This window comes from Pseudophryne corroboree, chromosome 1 (assembly GCF_028390025.1).
Source record: "Pseudophryne corroboree isolate aPseCor3 chromosome 1, aPseCor3.hap2, whole genome shotgun sequence".
NCBI classification, from domain to species: domain Eukaryota; kingdom Metazoa; phylum Chordata; class Amphibia; order Anura; family Myobatrachidae; genus Pseudophryne; species Pseudophryne corroboree.
In genome coordinates, this window is record NC_086444.1 from 548,947,138 (window position 1) to 548,972,589 (window position 25,452).

Here is a 25,452-nt window from a genome sequence, read left to right on the forward strand (position 1 = left end):
TTTATAGTGTCCACGGCCGCGCCGGATCGCGATAACAGGGGGCCAAAGAGACTATTTACCTCCCCTTGTACCTGCGGCCACGCGATCCCGGTGGGCAGTGGCGAGTGTGTGTGACTGACCAAGAAAGACACCGGAGCCTCCGCTGTAGTTACCCGGCAACCAGGGCGCGGGAGTAAACAGCACCACTGGGGGAGTGATGGAGCTGCAGCAGAGGATGTCTGACTGACATTCATTAAAGCTGCAGCCCTTGAAGTCTTCAAATTTCTTCTGAAATTAGCTTATAATATGGGCTGCAGGAGCAGCCCTCCTGTTGATTGCCTGCTTACTGCATGGCACCAACTGAGCTCCTCTGCACGGAGGCGGGGTTATAGAGGAGGCGGCGCTGTGCATCTTGTGAACAGTCAAAGCTTTGAGCCTGTTGGTGCCTCGGATCAAGATCCTACTCTACACCCAGATGTTAATCCTTGTGGAGCCCAGCGTACCCCGCAGCAGAAATGATATTATGCACACCTGCAGAACGGATCTCCACGCCAAAACAGGGTGACACATGCGCAGTTGCATGTGTTCTGACCATGCCAGTTCAGTGGTTCATTCAGGTCATACAATCACAAGTCGCAATGAGATCCTGGGTGCTAATATCGCACCTGGATATGGGATCACAGATAAATGTCACTAGACTATTGCAAAAAAACAGGAAGATTTAGATGAGCACACATTGCCACGTATATGAACGTTATATGCCAGCATTTTATTCACCTTCACTGGGCTAGCAAAGTGTGGAGAAGTGAGTCAGTGGAGAAGTTGCCCATAGCAACCAATCAGCACTTTAATAACATTTATAATTTGCATACTATAAAATTATACAGAGCATCTGATTGGTTGCCATCTCCACACTTTTCACTGCTTAATGAATAAACCCTTGTAGATCAAAACATACGACGAACACGAGACGCTGAATGGCAGAGTCCAGGGTGTACCATCGCTACACCTGCCTCAGATGGAAACTGGGACTACACCGAATGGCCGCCAGTACGCTTCATCTGTCATTCAATGAAAACATATGCTATACTGTATAACATCTGGCACGCATGGCTGGGTACTGTCCTGTCTGTATGTACAGCGAGGGAGCGCGGTGATGTAGTCCTGCCCGCAGTTAACAGTGCTGTTAGGGGAGGAGGAGGAGGGAGCCGGGGAGGGCACAGTCTGTCTCCCTCGCTCCCTGCGTCACTTCCGACAGGTGTAACGGCATTTGCGCTCCGCCACATCATTTCCGCCATCGCTGTTGTGTGCGCGGCCGCTGCTGCTGCTGTGTCATGGCGGAGGCTGCTGCCTGTTACCGGCTGCGCTGCTCCCTCCCCGGGCACGAGCTGGACGTCCGTGGGGTCGCGCGGTGCCCGCTCCCGCCAGGTGAGGGGTTCGTGTCCGTGTCACGTGACCGGAGCGCGCGCCTCTGGGTGCCGGACAGGTGAGAGAGTGCGCGAGAGAGACAGACCCCCGTCCTAAGGCCTGCCGGGACTCAGGAAGGAGACTTGTCACTGAGATGATGTGGAGCTAAACCCCCTTCCCCCGGGTGTATCCTGCGCAGTCAGAGTGACAGAGTGGCCCCTGCCCGATGATGGTGGCATGTGTGCTATAAGAATCAACACGTAGTGCTGTAGAACGTACAGGGCTAATAGCATTTAAAATCCATTCTGTATGGGATTATTTATCCAAAGAATGAATAATGCAAATTTGCCTCTTGGTTGGGATGTCTTGCAATGAACATCATATTAGTTTGGCTCTCCAGTGTTATGCTGGCCATATACAGTAATAGGATGACTCGTATTAGATGCAAGCCGTCCCACGCCCCACCCCCCACCAGCTCCCCAGCGGACGATAGATCGGAAGGTGCTTATGATTAATCATACGATCCGCAATTGTCCCTCTACCAAGATCGACTGATCATATCTGCACCACATACATACCTCCCAACATGACAAAATGCTCTACTCCTGGACTTCTGAAACACCTTCCTTATCCATTAACCTGTTCAAAATAGGTGCTGGCAATCAAATTAAGAGGGAAGTCCAGGAGCAGAGCAATTTGTCCCTCCTGGAGATGGTCATGTTGGGAGGTATGCACATATGATCAGTTGATGCGACGTGAGACCTGTGGAAACATGCATCGCATCATAATTGCACCCAAAACATACACGATGTGCATGCTATGTGTCGAATGGCGCATCAATATCGTGTATTGGCCAGCATTAGACAGGCACTTGATTAGTCATTGGGAGCTGTCAATATGGCTTTCTGGTGTTGAGTATGGGATACCGGCAGTCATGATGCCGGCGGTTAGAATACTGCCACCGGCATCCCGGCTGCCAAAAATCCCTACGGGGCACTTCCTCTAAACCCATCACAGCTTCACCTTCCCTGGCATGTTTATGTTCGGGATTCCAGCATCTGCATTCTGACAGTTGTCGGGTTTCCGGTGCTGGTATTTTGACCACCGGGATAACATCCCTCAAGATGCCAACTACAACCACATGGTTGGAGGTGTGTGTAACTAATGTTGGGCATGCATTACAGGTCTTCCGTATCTGAAATGCCTGAGAGCAGAAGGATTTTCTGGAATATTCACATACCATAATGAGGTATATTGAGGGTGGGTCCCAAGTGTAAACACGGAATGCATGTATGTTTCATAATCACTTTATACGGGTTGCTATCGGGACCATGATGGTGGTGGTGCCGGCTGTCAAAATACTGACCCTGTAATAAATCTAACCATGATCCCTAACCCACCTTTCCCGCAGCCTGACCCTAACCCTTCCCCGCAGTCTACACATAACGTCCCTATACCCGTGGCTTACCTCTCTCCGGTGGCCTGTGACATCCTCATTTGGAATTCTGGTGTAGGGATGGTGATCCCAGTGCTGGAATTCTGAGAACTGTTGGGATTCCGGCATCAGTATTTCGACTGCCTGGATCCTGACCAGATCCCCTTTATACACATAGCCTGAAGAAGATAATATACAATATTTGTAATAATTTTGTGCATGAAACAAAGTTTGTGTACATTGACCCATCATAAAGCAAAGATGTCACTACCTCAGGATCATGCTCTAAAATTTTTGGATATCAGAATATTTCGGATATAGGAGACTCAACACGTACAATTATCTGGGCGATTTGTCTGACGTTTTAGGATTGTCCATGTTCTCGTGCGATATTCGGGGTTATTGCTGGCAGTCTAAAAGGGGTATAAATAAAATATTCACAATCGATAATTCTGCAAGTTTAACCCAAGCAATACCTTCAGGTGTAGAATATTACAACTACCTGACACCTCTTCAGAAGCCTCTGAAAGTTATTGTGTACAACAAAATGTCAGGAGGTTCCAATATTATGTTTGATAGAACAGATGATATATCGACCAGTGTGTAACCAGCCTAAGTGGAGCATATAGACATGCGAGGTAGATATTTTGTCAGCTGATTAACGGTAAATAGAAAAATCAAGGACACTTGTCCAACTGCACCCTATTACTACTAAAAAGACCCTCATTTCAAATAGAGGGTAACTAATATTGTTGCATATTGACTGCTACAGTTTAAATAATGGTATATCATGATATAAGATGTGTCTTCATTTAATGTAGCTCCAGTGCTTATGCATGGGCGCATGCATCATAAGAACGTTATGAGCCGCCAGGCTGCGTACAGTTGCACCCATGGCTTTTCAATGCAGAACAAATGGATCATGTGTGCCAGCGTATGCATGCACCTGCCAGTCTTGCAAGTCACATGTATGAGGACACATCTGTAATGGTATAGACATGATGGCACTTAACTTTGTTTCCTTTCAAACATCTTAAAAATAAAATAAAAGGGATAGTATCAGCTATCTAGAATTTTTGGTTCTTGAGGGTTTTTTGTAATTTGGAGCACCAAAATGTAAAAATTGCTCATTACAACGACCATTGCCTTTCTCCATACTGCCTCTGGCATTCCTTGCTTGATTAAATCAGTTAATAGCGCTTAACACAGTGACTGTAGTATATGACATGCCTGAGCAGCAAGAAATAATTCTGCTTTGTTTTTGTTATTCATAACTTTCTGGATCCTGCATAACAGAAATGTATACATATAATACATTATATTTTAGGATTGTCCATGTTCTCGTGCGATATTCGGGGTTATTGCTGGCAGTCTAAAAGGGGTATAAATAAAATATTCACAATCGATAATTCTGCAAGTTTAACCCAAGCAATACCTTCAGGTGTAGAATATTACAACTACCTGACACCTCTTCAGAAGCCTCTGAAAGTTATTGTGTACAACAAAATGTCAGGAGGTTCCAATATTATGTTTGATAGAACAGATGATATATCGACCAGTGTGTAACCAGCCTAAGTGGAGCATATAGACATGCGAGGTAGATATTTTGTCAGCTGATTAACGGTAAATAGAAAAATCAAGGACACTTGTCCAACTGCACCCTATTACTACTAAAAAGACCCTCATTTCAAATAGAGGGTAACTAATGTTGCATATTGACTGCTACAGTTTAAATAATGGTATATCATGATATAAGATGTGTCTTCATTTAATAATTCTGCTTTGTTTTTGTTATTCATAACTTTCTGGATCCTGCATAACAGAAATGTATACATATAATACATTATATTAATTTCACTAATATTGTGTTTTGATGGGTAATTCTATGTTTCTCCTAAACATTTAGTCCCAATAGAGGCTTCATTGAATTGAATCGTATGAAGGCACATTCCAACTTTGTCTCTTCGGTATGTTATATGCCTCCAAGTGACACCTATCCACGAGGACTGATTGCTACTGGTGGAAACGACCATAACATCTGTGTGTTCAGCCTTGATAGTGCAAGCCCGCTTTATGTTTTGAAAGGCCACAAGAACACAGGTAGGTTATGAGCATGATTTGCTGGCTTGTGTGTGTGCATAGGTTTAGATAAAGATTCTAGCATGAAATGTTTGCTGTATAGCCTGAGCGTTCGGGAGCAGAAAGAACTTCAGTAACTAAATATTGTGCTTTCTCCATTTGAAGCAATCAGGTTTTCAAAGTTGCATCTGAATATAACAAAAGACTTCTAGAACAGTGTCCTCTGGATGGATCAGGACACAGCACATTTGTCTAAACAAAATGCACTAGAGCAGGGGTGGGAAACCTTTGGCCCTCCAGCTGTTGCTGAACTACACATAGCAGCATGCCCTGCAACAGTTTTGCTATTTGGCCATGCTAAAACTGTTGCAGGGCATGCTGGGATCTGTATTTCAACAACAGCTGGAGGGCCACAGGTTCCCCACCCCTGCACTAGAGCCTCATAGCAACCATCAATGGGTTATTTTGTACATCTTGCAATCTTTCAGTCTACAGTGTAATTCTCTTTGTACCTGAATAATCTACAGGAGACAATACATCAATCCATATGAGTAGATATATGATTCATTTGGAATGAGATGTTTCAATTTACATACATATGTAGATTTTATTAAATATTTTTGGTTTAGGTCCGTTACACTAGGATGGTATACCTGAATTGCAAGTACATAAAAGATGTCTCCATGCTCATTATACATCAGTCCCTTCTTAAAACTGAGGAATTCCTTATTCATCCTGTATCTATTCTAGTGTCCTGTGGCTTCTGGGCTTCAACCAGTGGGCTTTTGACAAGCCTTGAAAAAGAGACTAATCGTCTTGAAACGCGTCGGTGGACTCCACCTGGGAGATGAACACATCGCCACTGGTTAAAGCCTAGGAGCCAGATGCAGGGTAAACCGGTTACTCTGCATGCACTATAGCAACACCTGCAGCTCCTCCTCACCGGTTGCGGTATGCTCCACCTTCCTAATTTATCTGTTTTAAAGAGTGCCATCTCTTTTTCTCTGACGTCCTAAGTGGATGCTGGGGACTCCGTCAGGACCATGGGGAATAGCGGCTCCGCAGGAGACAGGGCACAAAACTAAAGCTTTAGGATCAGGTGGTGTGTACTGGCTCCTCCCCCTATGACCCTCCTCCAAGCCTCAGTTAGGTTTTTGTGCCCGTCCGAGCAGGGTGCAATCTAGGTGGCTCTCTTAAGGAGCTGCTTAGAAAAAGTTTTTAGGTTTTTTATTTTCAGTGAGTCCTGCTGGCAACAGGCTCACTGCATCGAGGGACTTAGGGGAGAGAAGTTCAACTCACCTGCGTGCAGGATGGATTGGCTTCTTAGGCTACTGGACACCATTAGCTCCAGAGGGAGTCGGAACACAGGTCTCACCCTGGGGTTCGTCCCGGAGCCGCACCGCCGACCCCCCTTGCAGATGCTGAAGATTGAAGGTCCAGAAACCGGCGGCAGAAGGCTCTTCAGTCTTCTTGAAGGTAGCGCACAGCACTGCAGCTGTGCGCCATTGTTTGTCACACACTTCTCACCAACGGTCACGGAGGGTGCAGGGCGCTGCTGGGGGCGCCCTGGGCAGCAATGTAAATACCTTTTATGGCTAAAAAATACATCACATATAGCCCTTGAGGCTATATGGATGTATTTAACCCCTGCCAGATATTACAAACTACGGGAGAAAAGCCCGCCGGAATAGGGGGCGGGGCTTATTCTCCTCAGCACACAGCGCCATTTTCCTGCTCAGCTCCGCTGTGAGGAAGGCTCCCAGGACTCTCCCCTGCACTGCACTACAGAAACAGGGTAAAACAGAGAGGGGGGGCACTTTTTTGGCGATATTTTATATATTTAAGCTGCTATAAGGATACAACACTTATATAAGGTTGTTCCCATATATATTATAGCGCTTGGGTGTGTGCTGGCAAACTCTCCCTCTGTCTCCCCAAAGGGCTAGTGGGGTCCTGTCTTCGATAAGAGCATTCCCTGTGTGTCTGCTGTGTGTCGGTACGTGTGTGTCGACATGTATGAGGACGATGTTGGTGTGGAGGCAGAGCAATTGCCGGTAATGGTGATGTCACCCCCCAGGGAGTCGACACCGGAATGGATGGCTTTGTTTATGGAATTACGTGATAATGTCAGCACATTACAAAAATCAGTTGACGACATGAGACGGCCGGAAAACCAGTTGGTACCTGCCCAGGCGTCTCAGACACCGTCAGGGGCTGTAAAACGCCCTTTACCTCAGTCGGTCGACACAGACCCAGACACGGACACGGACACTGAATCTAGTGTCGACGGTGAAGAAACAAACGTATTTTCAAGTAGAGCCACACGTTATATGATCACGGCAATAAAGGAGGCTTTGCATATCTCTGATACTGCAAGTACCACAAAAAGGGGTATTATGTGGGGGGTGAAAAAACTACCTGTAGTTTTTCCTGAATCAGAGGAATTGAATGATGTATATGATGAAGCGTGGGTTAACCCAGATAGAAAAGTGCTAATTTCAAAAAAGTTATTGGCATTATACCCTTTCCCGCCAGAGGTTAGGGCGCGCTGGGAAACACCCCCTAGGGTGGATAAGGCGCTCACACGCTTATCAAAACAAGTGGCGTTACCGTCTCCTGATACGGCCGCCCTCAAGGATCCAGCTGATAGGAGGCTGGAAACTACCCTAAAGAGTATATACACACATTCTGGTGTTATACTGCGACCAGCCATCGCCTCAGCCTGGATGTGCAGTGCTGGGGTGGTCTGGTCGGATTCCCTGACTGAAAATATTGATACCCTGGCTAGGGACAGTATTTTATTGACTATAGAGCAATTAAAGGATGCTTTTCTTTATATGCGAGATGCTCAGAGGGATATTTGCACTCTGGCATCGAGAGTAAGTGCGATGTCCATATCTGCCAGAAGAAGTTTATGGACGCGACAGTGGTCAGGTGATGCGGATTCCAAACGACATATGGAAGTATTGCCGTATAAAGGGGAGGAATTATTTGGCGTAGGTCTATCGGATCTGGTGGCCACGGCAACTGCCGGAAAATCCACCTTTTTACCTCAGACCCCCTCCCAACAGAAAAAGACACCGTCTTTTCAGCCGCAGTCCTTTCGGTCCTATAAGAACAAGAGGGCAAAAGGACAGTCATATCTGCCCCGGGGCAGAGGAAGGGGTAAGAGAGGGCAGCAAGCAGCCCCTGCCCAGGAACAGAAGCCCTCCCAGGGTTCTGCAAAGCCCTCAGCATGACGCTGGGGCTGTACAAGCGGACTCAGGAGCGGTGGGGGGTCGACTCAGGAATTTCAGCGCACAGTGGGCTTGCTCACAGGTGGACCCTTGGATCCTGCAGGTAGTATCTCAGGGTTACAGGTTGGAATTCGAGAAGTCTCCCCCTCGCCGGTTCCTAAAGTCTGCTTTGCCAACGTCTCCCTCAGACAGGGCGACGGTATTGGAAGCCATTCACAAGCTGTTTTCTCAGCAGGTGATTGTCAAGGTACCCCTCCTACAACAGGGAAAGGGGTATTACTCCACGCTATTTGTGGTACCAAAGCCGGACGGCTCGGTAAGACCTATTCTAAATCTGAAATCTTTGAACCTGTACATACAAAAATTCAAGTTCAAGATGGAATCACTCAGAGCAGTGATAGCGAATCTGGAAGAAGGGGACTTTATGGTGTCCCTGGACATAAAGGATGCTTACCTGCATGTCCCAATTTGCCCTTCACATCAAGGGTACCTCAGGTTCGTGGTGCAAAACTGTCATTATCAGTTTCAGACGCTGCCGTTTGGATTGTCCACGGCACCTCGGGTCTTTACCAAGGTAATGGCCGAAATGATGATTCTTCTGCGAAGAAGAGGCGTATTAATTATCCCTTACTTGGACGATCTCCTGATAAGGGCAAGGTCCAGAGAACAGCTGGAGGACGGAGTAGCACTAACCCAAGTAGTGCTGCAACAACACGGGTGGATTCTGAATTTTCCAAAATCTCAGTTGACCCCGACAACACGTCTGCTGTTCCTGGGAATGATTCTGGACACGGTTCAGAAAAAGGTGTTTCTTCCGGAGTAGAAAGCCAAGGAGTTATCCGAACTTGTCAGGAACCTCCTAAAACCAGGAAAAGTGTCTGTGCATCAATGCACAAGAGTCCTGGGAAAGATGGTGGCTTCTTACGAAGCAATTCCATTCGGCAGATTCCACGCACGAACTTTTCAGTGGGATCTGCTGGACAAATGGTCCGGATCGCATCTGCAGATGCATCAGCGGATAACCTTATCGCCACGGACAAGGGTGTCTCTTCTGTGGTGGTTGCAGAGTGCTCATCTGTTAGAGGGCCGCAGATTCGGCATACAGGACTGGGTCCTGGTGACCACGGATGCCAGTCTGAGAGGCTGGGGAGCGGTCACACAGGGAAGAAACTTCCAGGGAGTATGGTCAAGCCTGGAGATGTCTCTTCATATAAATATACTGGAGCTAAGAGCAATTTACAATGCTCTAAGCCTAGCAAAACCCCTGCTTCAGGGTCAGCCGGTGTTGATCCAGTCGGACAACATCACGGCAGTCGCCCACGTAAACAGACAGGGCGGCACAAGAAGCAGGAGAGCAATGGCAGAAGCTGCAAGGATTCTTCGCTGGGCGGAAGATCATGTGATAGCACTGTCAGCAGTGTTCATTCCGGGAGTAGACAACTGGGAAGCAGACTTCCTCAGCAGACACGATCTACACCCGGGAGAGTGGGGACTTCATCCAGAAGTCTTCCACATGATTGTGAACCGTTGGGAAAAACCAAAGGTGGATATGATGGCGTCTCGCCTCAACAAAAAACTGGACAGGTATTGCGCCAGGTCAAGAGACCCTCAGGCAATAGCTGTGGACGCTCTATTAACACCGTGGGTGTACCAGTCAGTGTATGTGTTTCCTCCTCTGCCTCTCATACCCAAAGTACTGAGAATTATACGGCAAAGGGGAGTAAGAACGATACTCGTGGCTCCGGATTGGCCAAGAAGAACTTGGTACCCGGAACTTCAGGAGATGCTCACGGAAAATCCGTGGCCTCTACCTCTAAGACGGGACCTGATTCAGGAGGGACCGTGTCTATTCCAAGACTTACCGCGGCTGCGTTTGACGGCATGGCGGTTGAACGCCGAATTCTAAAGGAAAAAGGCATTCCAGAAGAGGTCATTCCTACACTGGTTAAAGCCAGGAAGGAGGTGACTGCACAACATTATCACCGCATTTGGAGAAAATATGTTGCGTGGTGTGAGGCCAGGAAGGCCCCCACGGAGGAATTTCAACTGGGTCGATTCCTACATTTCCTGCAAACAGGATTGTCTATGGGCCTCAAATTGGGGTCCATTAAGGTTCAAATTTCGGCCCTGTCGATTTTCTTCCAGAAAGAATTGGCTTCAGTTCCTGAAGTCCAGACTTTTGTAAAAGGAGTACTACATATACAGCCCCCGGTTGTGCCCCCAGTGGCTCCGTGGGACCTGAATGTAGTTTTGGATTTTCTCAAATCCCATTGGTTTGAGCCACTCAAATCGGTGGATTTGAAATATCTTACATGGAAAGTAACCATGCTACTGGCCCTGGCTTCAGCCAGGAGAGTATCAGAATTGGCGGCTTTATCGTATAAGAGCCCATATCTGATTTTCCATTCGGACAGGGCAGAACTGCGGACGCGTCCTCAGTTTCTGCCTAAGGTGGTGTCAGCGTTTCACCTGAACCAGCCTATTGTGGTGCCTGCGGCTACTAGCGATTTGGAAGATTCCAAGTTGCTGGACGTTGTCAGGGCATTGAAAATATACATTTCAAGGACGGCTGGAGTCAGAAAATCTGACTCGCTGTTTATACTGTATGCACCCAACAAGCTGGGTGCTCCTGCTTCTAAGCAGACGATTGCTCGTTGGATTTGTAGCATAATTCAACTTGCACATTCTGTGGCAGGCCTGCCACAGCCTAAATCTGTCAAGGCCCATTCCACAAGGAAGGTGGGCTCATCCTGGGCGGCTGCCCGAGGGGTCTCGGCATTACAACTCTGCCGAGCAGCTACGTGGTCGGGGGAGAACACGTTTGTAAAATTCTACAAATTTGATACCCTGGCTAAAAGAGGACCTGGAGTTCTCTCATTCGGTGCTGCAGAGTCATCCGCACTCTCCCGCCCGTTTGGGAGCTTTGGTATAATCCCCATGGTCCTGACGGAGTCCCCAGCATCCACTTAGGACGTCAGAGAAAATAAGATTTTACTTACCGATAAATATTTCTCGTAGTCCGTAGTGGATGCTGGGCGCCCATCCCAAGTGCGGATTGTCTGCAATACTTGTACATAGTTATTGTTACAAAAAAATCGGGTTGTTATTTGTTGTGAGCCGTCTGTTCAGAGGCTCCTACGTTTGTCATACTGTTAACTGGGTTTAGATCACAAGTTATACGGTGTGATTGGTGTGGCTGGTATGAGTCTTACCCGGGATTCAATATCCTTCCTTATTGTGTACGCTCGTCCGGGCACAGTATCCTAACTGAGGCTTGGAGGAGGGTCATAGGGGGAGGAGCCAGTACACACCACCTGATCCTAAAGCTTTAGTTTTGTGCCCTGTCTCCTGCGGAGCCGCTATTCCCCATGGTCCTGACGGAGTCCCCAGCATCCACTACGGACTACGAGAAATAGATTTATCGGTAAGTAAAATCTTATTTATTCAAAAGAAAAAATATTTTAATTTCTCTAACGTCCTAGTGGATGCTGGGGACTCCGTAAGGACCATGGGGAATAGCGGCTCCGCAGGAGACTGGGCACAGCTAAGAAAGAATTAGAACTACCTGGTGTGCACTGGCTCCTCCCACTATGACCCTCCTCCAGACTTCAGTTAGAATCCTGTGCCCGGCCGAGCTGGATGCACACTAGGGGCTCTCCTGAGCTCCTAGAAAGAAAGTATATGTTAGGTTTATTATTTTACAGTGAGATCTGCTGGCAACAGACTCACTGCAGCGAGGGACTAAGGGGAGAAGAAGCGAACCTACGTAACTGGTGGTAGCTTGGGCTTCTTAGGCTACTGGACACCATTAGCTCCAGAGGGATCGACCGCATGGAACCGGCCATTGGTGTTCGGTCCCGGAGCCGCGCCGCCGGCCCCCTTACAGAGCCAGAAGCAAGAAGAATCCGGAAAATCGGCGGCAGAAGACATCAGTCTTCACCAAGGTAGCGCACAGCACTGCAGCTGTGCGCCATTGCTCCTCATACACACTTCACACTCCGGTCACTGAGGGTGCAGGGTGCTGGGGGGGGGGGGGGGGGGGGCGCCCTGAGAAGCAATAAATACACCTTGGCTGGCAAATATATCACAATATATAGCCCCAGAGGCTATATATGTGATAAATACCCCTGCCAGAATCCATAAAAAAGCGGGAGAAAAGTCAGCGAAAAAGGGGCGGAGCTATCTCCCTCTGCACACTGGCGCCATTTTTCCCTCACAGTTCCGCTGGAAGGAAGCTCCCTGACTCTCCCCTGCAGTCTACACTACAGAAAAGGGTAAAAAAGAGAGGGGGGGCACTAAATTTAGGCGCAAAATACATATATAGCAGCTATAGGGGATATAATTTAGTTAATCCCTGTATTATATAGCGCTCTGGTGTGTGCTGGCATACTCTCTCTCTGTCTCCCCAAAGGGCTTTGTGGGGTCCTGTCTTCTGTCAGAGCATTCCCTGTGTGTGTGCGGTGTGTCGGTACGGCTGTGTCGACATATTTGATGAGGAGACTTATGTGGAGGAGGAGCAGGTGCCTATAAATGTGTTGTCACCCCCTGCGGGGCAGACACCGGAGTGGATGGACTTGTGGAAGGAATTACGCGAAAGTGTCGACTCCTTACATAAAAAATTTGACGACATGCCAAATGTGGGGCAGCCGGCTTCTCAGTCCGTGCCTGCCCTGACGTCTCAAAAGTCATCAGGGGCTCTAAAACGCCCGCTACCTCAGGTGACAGACACAGATGTCGACACGGATACTGATACCAGTGTCGACGACGAAGAGACTAATGTAATGTCCAATAGGGCCACTCGTTATATGATTGAGGCAATGAAAAATGTTTTACACATTTCTGAGGTGTGACCCCAGGTACCACAAAAAAGGGTATTATGTTTGGGGAGAAAAAACTACCAGTAGTTTTTCCCCCTTCTGAAGAATTAAATGACGTGTGTGAACTAGCGTGGGCTTCCCCTGATAAAATTTTTTTTGTAATTTCAAAAAAATTACTAATGGCGTACCCTTTCCCGCCAGAGGATAGGTCACGTTGGGAAACACCCCCTAAGGTGGATAAAGCACTTACGCGCTTATCAAAAAAGGTGGCACTGCTGTCCCAAGATACGGCCGCCCTAAAGGAACCTGCTGACAGAAAGCAGGAGGCTCTCCAAAAAGCTATATATACACACACTGGTATTATACTGAGACCAGCTATTGCCTCAGCATGGATGTGCAGTGCGGCAGCTGCATGGTCAGACTCCCTGTCAGAGAACATTGACACCCTAGACAGGGACACTGTATTGCTAAACGTAGAGCATATTAAAGACGCTGTCTTTTACATAAGAGATGCACAGAGGGATATTTGCCGGCTGGCATCAAAAATTAGTGCACTGTCCATTTGTGCCAGGAGAGGGTTATGGATCCGGCAGTGGACAGGGGATGCAGATTCCAAAAGGCACATGGAAGTTTTGCCTTATAAGGGTGAGGAGTTGTTCGGGGATGGTCTGTCAGACTTAGTTTCCACAGCAACAGCTGGGAAGTCGGCATTTTTGCCACATGTCCCCTCACAACCAAAGAGAGCACCGTATTATCAGGTGCAGTCCGTTCGCCCCCAAAAGAGCAGACGGGGTAGAGGCGCGTCCTTTCTGCCCAGAGGCAGAGGTAGGGGAAAAAAGCTGCAGCATACAGCCACTTCCCAGGAACAAAAGACCTCCCCCGCTTCTTCTGCTAACTCCGCCGCATGACGCTGGGGCTCAGCAGGCGGAGCCAGGTACGGTGGGGGGCCGTCTCAAAAACTTCAGCAATCAGTGGGCTCGCTCACAGGTAGATCCCTGGATCCTTCAAGTGGTATCTCAGGGGTACAGGCTGGAATTCGAGACATCCCCCCCCCGCCGTTTCCTCAAATCTGCCTTACCAACGACTCCTTCAGAAAGGGAGGCTGTGTTAGAGGCAATTCACAAGCTGTATTCCCAGCAGGTGATAGTCAAGGTGCCCCTACTTCAACAAGGACGGGGATACTATTCCACAATGTTTGTGGTACCGAAACCGGACGGTTCGGTGAGACCCATTTTAAATTTGAAATCCTTGAACACATATTTAAAAAAAAATTCAAGTTCAAGTTCAGGGCGGTTATTGCAAGCCTGGAAGAGGGAGATTACATGGTATCTCTGGACATCAAGGATGCTTACCTGCATGTCCCCATTTACCATCCTCACCAGGAGTACCTCAGATTTGTGGTACAGGATTGTCATTACCAATTCCAGACATTGCCGTTCGGCCTGTCCACGGCACCGAAGATATTTACCAAGGTAATGGCCGAAATGATGATTCTGGACACGGTCCAGAAAAAAGTGTTTCTCCCAGAGGAGAAAGCCGAGGAGCTGTCGTCTCTAGTGAGAGGCCTCCTGAAACCAAAACAGGTGTCGGTGCATCATTGCACGCGAGTCCTGGGAAAGATGGTAGCTTCCTACGAAGCGATTCCATTCGGCAGGTTCCATGCCAGAACCTTTCAGTAGGACCTGTTGGACCAATGGTCCGGATCGCATCTTCAAATGCATCGGTTGATAACCCTGTCTCCAAGGACCAGGGTGTCTCTGCTGTGGTGGCTGCAGAGTGCTCATCTCAGAGAGGGCCGCAGATTCGGCATACAGGACTGGGTCCTGGTGACCACGGATGCCAGCCTTCGGGGCTGGGGGGCAGTCACTCAGGGAAGAAACTACCAAGGACTTTGGTCGAGTCAGGAGACTTCCCTACACATAAATGTTCTGGAACTGAGGGCCATTTACAATGCCCTAAGTCAAGCAAAGCCCCTGCTTCAAAACCGGCCGGTTCTGATCCAGTCAGACAACATCACGGCGGTCGCCCATGTAAATCGACAGGGCGGCACAAGAAGCAAGGCGGCGATGGCAGAAGCCACAAGGATTCTCCGTTGGGCGGAAAATCACATGTTAGCACTATCAGCAGTGTTCATTCCGGGAGTAGACAACTGGGAAGCAGACTTCCTCAGCAGGCACGACCTCCACCCGGGAGAGTGGGGACTTCATCCAGAAGTCTTCCAACTGATTGTAAACCGTTGGGAAAGGCCACAGGTGGACATGATGGCGTCCCGCTTAAACAAAAAGCTGGAAAAATATTGCGCCAGGTCAAGAGACCCTCAGGCGATAGCTGTGGACGCTCTAGTGACACCGTGGGTGTACCAGTCGGTTTATGTGTTTCCTCCTCTTCCTCTCATACCCAAGGTACTGAGGATAATAAGGAGAAGAGGCGTAAGAACTATACTCATTGTTCCGGATTGGCCAAGAAGAGCTTGGTACCCGGAACTTCAAGAAATGATCTCAGAGGACCCATGGCCTCTGCCGCTCAGACAGGACCTGCTGCTGCAGGGGCCCTGTCTGTTCCAAGACTTACCGCGGCTGCGTTTGACGGCATGGCGGTTGAACGCCGGATCCTAAAAGAAAAGGGTATTCCGGAGGAAGTCATTCCTACGCTTATTAAAGCTAGGAAAGATGTAACCGTACAACATTATCACCGCATATGGCGAAAATATGTTGCGTGGTGTGAGGCCAGGAAGGCCCCAACGGAGGAATTCCAGTTAGGTCGATTTCTGCACTTCCTACAGTCAGGGGTGACTATGGGCCTAAAATTGGGTTCCATTAAGGTCCAGATTTCGGCTCTGTCGATTTTCTTCCAAAAAGAACTGGCTTCACTGCCTGAAGTTCAGACATTTGTCAAGGGAGTGCTGCATATTGAGCCTCCTTTTGTGCCCCCAGTGGCACCGTGGGACCTCAACGTGGTGTTGGGTTTCCTAAAGTCACATTGGTTTGAGCCACTCAAAACCGTGGATTTAAAATATCTCACGTGGAAAGTGGTCATGCTTTTGGCCTTGGCTTCGGCAAGGTGGGTGTCAGAATTGGCGGCTTTGTCATGTAAAAGCCCCTATTTGATTTTCCATATGGATAGGGCAGAATTGAGGACTCGTCCCCAATTTCTTCCTAAGGTGGTATCAGCTTTTCACTTGAACCAACCTATCGTGGTGCTTGCGGCTACTAGGGACTTGGAGGACTCCAAGTTACTGGACGTAGTCAGGGCCTTGAAAATTTATGTTTCCAGGACGGCTGGAGTCAGGAAGACTGGCTCGCTATTTATCCTGTATGCACCAAACAAGATGGGTGCTCCTGCTTCAAAGCAGACTATTGCTCGCTGGATTTGTAGCACAAGTCAGCTTGCGCATTCTGTGGCTGGCCTGCCACAGCCTAAATCTGTAAAAGCCCATTCCACGAGGAAAGTGGGCTCTTCTTGGGCGGCTGCCCGAGGGGTCTCGGCTTTACAACTTGCCGAGCTGCTACTTGGTCAGGGGCAAACACGTTTGCAAAATTCTACAAATTTGATACCCTGGCTGAGAAGGACCTGGAGTTCTCTCATTCGGTGCTGCAGAGTCATCCGCACTCTCCCGCCCGTTTGGGAGCTTTGGTATAATCCCCATGGTCCTTACGGAGTCCCCAGCATCCACTAGGACGTTAGAGAAAATAAGATTTTACTCACCGGTAAATCTATTTCTCGTAGTCCGTAGTGGATGCTGGGCGCCCGTCCCAAGTGCGGACTGTCTGCAATACTTGTATATAGTTATTGTTAACTAAAAGGGTTATTGTTGAGCCATCTGTTGAGAGGCTCTGTTATGTTCATACTGTTAACTGGGTATAATATCACGAGTTATACGGTGTGATTGGTGTGGCTGGTATGAGTCTTACCCGGGATTCAAAATCCTTTCCTTATTGTGTCAGCTCTTCCGGGCACAGTATCCTTACTGAAGTCTGGAGGAGGGTCATAGTGGGAGGAGCCAGTGCACACCAGGTAGTCCTAATTCTTTCTTAGCTGTGCCCAGTCTCCTGCGGAGCCGCTATTCCCCATGGTCCTTACGGAGTCCCCAGCATCCACTACGGACTACGAGAAATAGATTTACCGGTGAGTAAAATCTTATTATTTTATACATATATTGTTCCACATTGTTATTCTATTAAATAAGATACTTTATTATATCTGTAAGCATATTAATTCACTCTCCAGCCACGTTGGTTCCACTGGGCAGCGCCATCTTTAAGACACAACCACATTCGTTCACATAGTTTTCTATGGGCCTGAATCTAAAGCGCACGCAGCAGAGTCTGTTAGCAATCGCCAGTCTGCAAGTTTATGGAAATACTGCTACAAACTCCTTCCCTTGTGTGCATCCATGTGGCTGAATGTGCAAGGTCTGAGACGCTCAGGTTTAGCATCTGTCTGCGGTGTAATATCGATTGTTGCATCCTTATGCACCACCATCGTTCGCACAATCGCAACTTGAACTTACGGCAGCTTCAGTTTTTCCCACTGACTACAGCCTCCTATGCCTGCAGCTGTGCATCTGTCAATGCAGTTGCTTTCAATGACCCTTTCATAACACACCCACTGAACGGACCATTTCTCTGGCTGGGTCCACAGGATTATCCACAGGATAACATTGGGATATTGTCGAGCGACAGCGAAAATGGCACCAACACGGTCACAAGCTTTCTGGCCTCCCAGGATGCATTGGGGCCTCCACTATATAGTCCCGCCTACTGACTCAGTCAGATCAGTTTTTTGCTTGGTGCGGCAGGAAGCCGCATGGTCACAGGGCTGCTGTGAAAGCAGCCTCAAGTTTTCATTACTTTATTTTTATAGACTTTCTATATTTTTAGAGCAACTTCTCTTAACAGCGTCTTAAACGCATATTAGAAAGAGTCGCTCCAACAACTCCCCACCGGGTCGCAACAACGCTTACCTCCGTGGTACAGTGCTGTCTCGACGGGCGTCTGTGTCGGATGTTCTAGCAGGTCCAGCAGACGTTACCAGGCTGTGGCCGGAGCATGGGGAGACGGTGAGTCTATGGACTTCCTCTTACTAGAGGGGTCAGGACACAGCTACACTGATTTGGTGGAGACTACAAACAGTGTGTTGATGCGCCGAACATCCCGGTGTGACAGCGCTACTCTCTGGGGATCATAGGCGCCAGGACTAGGTGAGGCCGCGATCCTGGGAGTTTAAGTCAAAGACGCTCGTAAGACGCTGAGTGGTTTCAGACGCTCTCCTGGCCGTCCCTCCTCCGAGTTCATGGCCAGTTCCCACGTGTCTCTCGTTTCATGAACTGAATGACCTCACTTCCGGCTCAGACGCTACCACGAGGGTACTCGGTCGCAGCTTAGACGCTGCGGTTGTGTACACTGGATATAAACCCGCCCAGACCGAGTCGCAGGCCTTTAGCGTCTGTATGCACGTGGAGTCGCTCAGCGTCCGTGTCCGTTGGTGAGCGTTCGTGTCCGATATCAGTTACCAAGAGCGGCAGTGTACACCAGTAGCGTCTGAATCCACTCAGCGTCTTACGAGCGTCTTTGCTTGGATATGGAAGTGTGGTGAGTCTCCCTGTATCCCGCTCTCTGGAGGCAGGGTATACAGTACTAAAAATTCCTTTCTACTCCTTAGTATGCATTGTTAATTTTTAGTACCTATTGCATATGAGACCTGTATATTACTGTGTTTTCTGCATGTTATGTTGAAAAAAGAACCAGTTAAACAGAAGTACAATTTTCCTACTTATGTTTAAGTTATTATGGAGGTTGTATTCTCATATGACAATGTCTAATGCTTTAACATGTGACTGACTGCTAGTATGCGTGCTGACTTTTCTGTGTAATGTCAGTCCTGTTCTGACCCTCAAGTCAGGTGCACTGTGGTCAGATTGATCTCGCCTCTGTATACTGATTATAGGGTGTTTTTCAGTCACAAAATTGTGTAGTCAATATCAGATAAAATGTCTGTGAGCGGCAAAAGTGATGAGGAGAATTTGTCAAGCACTCCCATAGCCCTAACATGCTTATCTTGTAAGTCAGGGGTAATTGATATGAATCAATTGGTCACTTATGAGGGTTTGTGTGCAAACTGTTTCGCTTTTCAGCAAAGTAAAAAACAGGAGTTAGTTCAGCCTCCAGTAGAGCCACCATGGAATATGTTCGCAAAGACTCTGTCTTCAATAGCGGACAGGTTAGCTCCGGTAGCACCACCTCAAGGGTTAGGTTACACTATGAACCCATACATGCAGCTCCCTTCCTATGGTTTGGTTCCAGTAGCTTCTACAAGCAACCAAGGGGCAGGTATGACCAAGACAGATACGTCTGTATGGCAGAATACACAAGATGATACATCGGATGATGATGCGGAAACAATAGAGTCAACTCCGTATGATGATCAGTCGCAGAGCTTTAGTTCAGATGATGTAGCTGAACTCATTAATGCAGTGAAGGCTGTGCTTTCTCTGGAAGAACCAGCCAAGACAGCGTTGAAAGCAAAAGCACCTGTATTCAAACGAACTAAGTCAGTGAAGGCTGAATTTCCAGCGTCAGATGAGTTGACGGAAATGATGGATGAGTCTTGGGCAGCGCCCAGTAAAAAGTATAAGATTCCTAAGAGATGGGATTCTTATTATCCATTTCCTGCTGGAGATTGTTCGAAGAGAGAAGTTCCTCCAAAAGTAGATGCACATGTTCTGCGACTCGTGCATAAATCTGCTTTACCACTGTCATCTACCTCTTTGAATGATGTCACAGACAGAAGGGTAGAGAGCCTATTGAAAAATATTTTTTCTCTTGTAGGTGCAGTGGTAAGACCTGCTATGGCTTCGGCCTGGGTAGCAAAGGCAATGGGCGAATGGATAGAGGAACTAGAGAATGACATCCCCTCTCCTACTAGGGAGCAAGAGGATCGTCTTTGCCGTTTAAGACAATCTGCCCAGTATTTAGAAGAAGCAGCTATTGATGTTGGCACTGTTGCTTCTAAAGCTTCAGCCCTGGCAGTAGTCGCTCGCAGAGCAGTTTGGCTACGGACCGGAGTCCAAGAAAGAATTGGAAGCATTGCCTTTCGTGGGTAATATATTATTTTGAAAACCCTTATCGGATATCCTAGAGTCAGAGGCTGAATCGAAAAAGGTTAGATTTCCGGCTACCTATAACCCTAAGTCCAAGGGTTTAAAATTTCGCTAATTTCGCTTGCAAAGCAAAGCGAAAGCTAAAGAGGAGCCTAAACAACCCCAGTTTAAATCCAGGGGTAGGAAGCAGTGGGCTAGCAAGAAGCCAGCTTCCAAACCTGAACAGAAACCCTCAGCCTGAAGAGACGGGCCTCCGCCTGGAGGATTCCAGGGTTGGGGGCCGACTCCTGCAATTTGCACACATATGGCAACAGTCAACAACAGATGCCTGGGTGCAGAAGGTAGTGTCTCGGGTATGGGTTCCCATTCAGGAAGCAGCCTCCTCATAGATTTTTTTGCACCAGCCCGTCTCGTATAGAGTCGAAGGCCAATGCCCTGCAAGAAGCAGTCCAAAAATTACTGCAGTCAGGGGTGATTGTCCCAGTACCTCCATCACAAAGTGGACAGGGGTATTACTCCAATCTGTTTCTAATCCAGAAACCAAATGGGTCATATTGACCAATTCTATGGGGTATATGCAATTGCGGTCAAATTCCCGAAATTGTCGAATTTCGGGAATTTTTCGCCCAAAAAAAAAAATCGTCAATGCAATTCAGTGCTTTCCGTCAAAAAAACGGACTTTCAAAATTCGACTTTTTGAAATTCGACTTTTTGAAATTCGACTTTTGTCAAATTCGACTTTTCTGCAATGATACAAGTGCTGCAATTCGACCAAAGTGTATTCAATTCAAGTTTGGAAATTCGACAACAGTGCTTTTAGACAGTAAATTCGTCATTTTCAATCCGCCACACTTTGGAGGGTGAAAGCAATAAAAAAAATTTAAAACATGTTTTTTTTTGGTGTTTTTTTTTTTTTTTTGGTAATAGCATATCTATTTATATTAGAAGGGATTAGGTACTTGGTTTGTCTTTTTTGGGGGCACAAGTATTATTTATATATTTTTAAAAATATTATTATTATTTTTTTATAGCTGGAACGGTAAAATCAAGGAAAAAAATGGCGTGGGGTCCCCCCTCCAAAGCATAACCAGCCTCGGGCTCTTCGAGCTGGTCCTGGTTCTAAAAATGCGGGGGAAAATTTGACAGGGGATCCCCCATATTTTTAAAACCAGCACCGGGCTCTGCGCCTGGTGCTGGCGCAAAAAATACGGGGGACAAAAAGAGTAGGGGTCCCCCGTATTTTTTACACCAGCATCGGGCTCCACTAGCTGGACAGATAATGCCACAGCCGAGGTTCACTTTTATACAGTGCCCTGCGGCCGTGGCATTAAATATCCAACTAGTCACCCCTGGCCGGGGTACCCTGGGGGAGTGGGGACCCCTTCAATCAAGGGGTCACCCCCCCAGCCACCCAAGGGCCAGGGGTGAAGCCCGAGGCTGTCCCCCCCCATCCAAGGGCTGCGGATGGGAGGCTGATAGCCTTGAGAAAAATGTCAGAATATTGTTTTTTCCAGTAGTACTACAAGTCCCAGCAAGCCTCTCCCGCAAGCTGGTACTTGGAGAACCACAAGTACCAGCATGCGGGAGAAAAACGGGCCCGCTGGTACCTGTAGTACTACTGGGAAAAAAATACCCAAATAAAAACAGGACACACACACCGTGACAAGTACAACTTTATTACATACTGCCGACACACACATACTTACCTATGTTGACACGCCGACTGCCACAGTCTCCGACGATCCGAGGGTACCTGTGAAAAAATTATACTCGCCTTCCAGCGTCCAGAGATAAATCCACGTCCAGAGTATAATCCAGGTACATTTTACTCAAGGCTATCAGCCTCCCATCCGCAGCCTTTGGATGGGGGGGACAGCCTCGGGCTTCACCCCTGGCCCTTGGGTGGCTGGGGGGGGGGGGACCCCTTGATTGTTTTTTTCCAGACAGAGCAGTTCTCAGAACGAGATCTAGCTATCTTCCAAAGGTGGTATCAAAATTTCACCTGAATGAAGAGATTGTAGTCCCCGCTTTTCAGATATCGGGACTATCTGCGGGAGAAGCATCGCTGGACGTGGTCCGGGCTTTAAAAATCTACATAGATCGTACTAGTGCCATCAGGAAAACAGATTCCCTCTTCATCCTCTACGGATTCCATAGAAGAGGATGGCCTGCTAGTAAACAGACGCTGGCGAGATGGCTCCGAATGGTAATATTAGAAGCTTATTCTCATGCAGATCTCCCTATTCCGGCTAATGTCTCTGCACACTCTACACGTAAGGTAGGTCATTCTTGGGCAGCACAGCAGGGTGCATCAGCAGAACAGATATGTAGGGCAGCCACATGGTCTTCCATAAACACATTCATTAGACATTATGCCTTGGATATTTTTGCCTCTCATGACGCAGACTTCGGGCGAAAGGTCCTCCTGTGCAATCAGGAGCGTCCCCACCACTAAAATGGCTTTGGGAATCCCAATGTTATCCTGTGGATAATCCTGTGGACCCAGCCAGAGAAATTAACGTTATGGTAAGAACTTACCGTTGATAACGTGATTTCTCTTATGTCCACAGGTATCCACAGGGATCCCACCCTGACTCATCTGATTTGAGGATCTAGACAATCACTAAACCTCTTCCTTCTTGTATGGAAGGGTGTGCATGTGTGTTCTTATCGCCTGTACAGGTCTCTACCTAATGTTCCTGCCTAAAATCGCTGTGGAAAGAACTGATCTGACTGAGTCAGTGGGCGGGACTGTATAGTGGAGGCCCCAATGCATTCTGGGAGGCCAGAAAGCTTGTGACCGTGTTGGTGCCATTTTCGCTGTCGCTCGACAATATCCCAATGTTATCCTGTGGATACCTGTGGACATAAGAGAAATCACGTTATCAACGGTAAGTTCTTACCATAACGTTCATTTTTGCGTTCATTTATAGTCACTGCCCAGGCGTGCCTATCACTTTTCCACAACTTCTGAAACACTCTGTCCTGATCGGAATCGTGCTTTTGTACATTTGCTCTATGTAACTCATGCTCCACAGACACGCATGTGCAGTTGCAAAAAAATCCCTGAACTGTGTGAACATCAACATTGTGTGCAGATAGCTTGAGACTCAGACTTTATACAGACTTTATACAGTCGTTCTGACTGTATAAAGACTGCTACATATTTTTTTAATGCAAGAGATACTAGGTATTCTTCAAATATACAAGCATATGCTCCTTTGTAGGGTTATTATGTAAATTGGATTTCTCCTACGTCCTAGAGGATGCTGGGGACTCCGTAAGGACCATGGGGTATAGACGGGATCCGCAGGAGACATGGGCACACTATAAGACTTTGAATGGGTGTGAACTGGCTCCTCCCTCTATGCCCCTCCTCTAGACCTCAGTTAGACTTTGTGCCCAGGAGTGACTGGACACACACTAGGGGAGCTCTCCTGAGTTTCTCTAAAAGACTTTGTTAGGTTTTTTATTTTTAGGAAGACCTGCTGGCTACAGGCTCCCTGCATCGTGGTACTGAGGGTAGAGAAGTCAGACCTACTTTTTCTTCTTATTTAAGGGCTTTGCTTCTTAGGCTACTGGACACCATTAGCTCCAGAGGGTTCGATCACTTGGTTCGCCTAGCTGCTTGTTCCCGGAGCCGCGCCGTCACCCCCCTCACAGAAACCAGAAGAAAGAAGCCGGGTGAGTATTGGAAGAAAAGAAGACTTCAGTGACGGCAGAAGACTTCAGTAACGGAGGTAACCGCAGCGGTAGCGCTGCGCTCCATGCTACCACACACCAACGGCACTTGCAGGGCGCTGGGCGGAGTGCCCTGGGCAGCATGTTACTGAGGATCTTTTTTTACAAGGGCAAGCATACTCTGGGCCCGGACACCCTGTACGATACCCCCGCCAAACAGCAGCGGTAGCGCTGCGCGCCATTGCTCCCGCACACGCCAGCGGTTACTTGGGTGCAGGGGGGGGGGGGCGCCCTGGACAGCAATATATATGTTTTTTGTGAATGTATATAGTGCCTAGACACTATATACGGTCCCCTGGCTGCATATTACACTTTATTATAATGGGGCTGAAGCGCGCCGAAAAGGGGCGGGGCTTAGCCCTCACAGCAGTGTTCAGCGCCATTTTTCTCTCTGTCCCCGCCAAATGGGTGATACAGTACAAACGAGGGGGGGCACAGAGTTTTTAGTGGTATATTGAGGTATCTATAACACTATTTGTTTAGAAATGGCCATATGATCATTGTTGTGCATATTTCTGTGTGAGTTCCCTGTCAGTTATACCCACTATAGTCTACATGCGTGAGTGCTCTGTCACAAACTGCTATGGGGTCACTGTCTGCATCGCCGACGCCTGTGGTACTTGATAGTCAACGGGTCGGTAGTTGTATGCTTGTCAAAAGTAGACACTGTATGGGAGACAGTAGTATGTGGGTGACCCTGTCGGCATCAACTGTTATTACTGGGTGTAAATTAACATGCTGTAACTGCCCTATGCCTGTATATATGTATATTATATGTATATGTATGGTTTGGTTCCATGGGCCTGTAGCTCGAACACGGACATGGTAGTATGTGTGGGGGAGTGTTATTAAAATTATTTATGTATACCCCTCAGGGTCGCAAGAATGTTATTTTGCCTGGTTACTACTCCCTGCTGTCGACGAATACTAGGTTTTCTGTCGACCATAAGGTTTCCTGTTAGATCCACAATTGGGGCATTTCAGTACATGGTCATACACGTTCATAACACATTAATGTCACTAGGGACCAGATGGTTCCGGGAAATCCACTTATATGTATGAGATGTTCCTTCTCATGTGCTGGTCGCTCTGTTGATAAAGCTCTAGGTCGGCCGTGACGAGTTGGCCTCAGATCCTCACAAGGAGTCTAATTGTTTATTCTTTTCCCGCCGCGGATGGAATACTGTGAAAGTCAACTCCTGGTCGACACGGTGCCCTGTCTCAAAGGATCATACATAGGAAGCTAAGTGATATTTTATTTCTATACTTTAGAGTTAATTGCATTGCATGCATGTGGGGGAGTGTTTATATTCGGAAAGGCATCCGATAGATTAACCCTAAAGAGAGAGGGGAGGTTTCTTATGTTGATTCTTCTCTATAACATTGCTGCAGGCTGCCGTGCGACGGCAGGAGGTGTGGCTGGGGGAATGCTGAGGCTGACTCCGAGAGATTCTGAAGTTTCTTCCTGGGACGGTATACAGCTGTTTGGGGTTGCCTCAGTTCAGTCATTCTCGGCGGATACCACTGGTAAATCTAACTTCTTGAGTTAGACTCCTTCACAACGGTTGGTGACGCATTCTGCTGTGGGATGCAGTAATTTTAACCGGTTCGATACAGTTCTTTTTTCTTTTTCCCTTTCGGTGCCGATAGTGGAAGGTG

General features: G+C 47.8%; 1 protein-coding gene across 4 annotated transcripts in view; it reads left to right on the plus strand.

Moving 5' to 3' along the window:
• The first annotated feature begins 982 nt into the window (after nt 1–982).
• PLAA (phospholipase A2 activating protein) overlaps nt 983–25,452 on the plus strand; it is a 155,542-nt gene continuing 131,072 nt past the window's right edge. For 2 of the 4 annotated variants that reach the window (XM_063914104.1, XM_063914105.1), the window contains exons 1-2: nt 1,187–1,465; nt 4,728–4,921. In XM_063914104.1, coding sequence (XP_063770174.1) covers nt 1,314–1,465; nt 4,728–4,921 — 346 coding nt within the window. In that variant the 5' untranslated portion in view covers nt 1,187–1,313. Of the gene's footprint in view, nt 1,030–1,186; nt 1,466–2,613; nt 2,636–4,727; nt 4,922–25,452 lie in introns of those variants that run through there. The other 2 variants (XM_063914106.1, XM_063914107.1) reach the window with 2 other exon arrangements.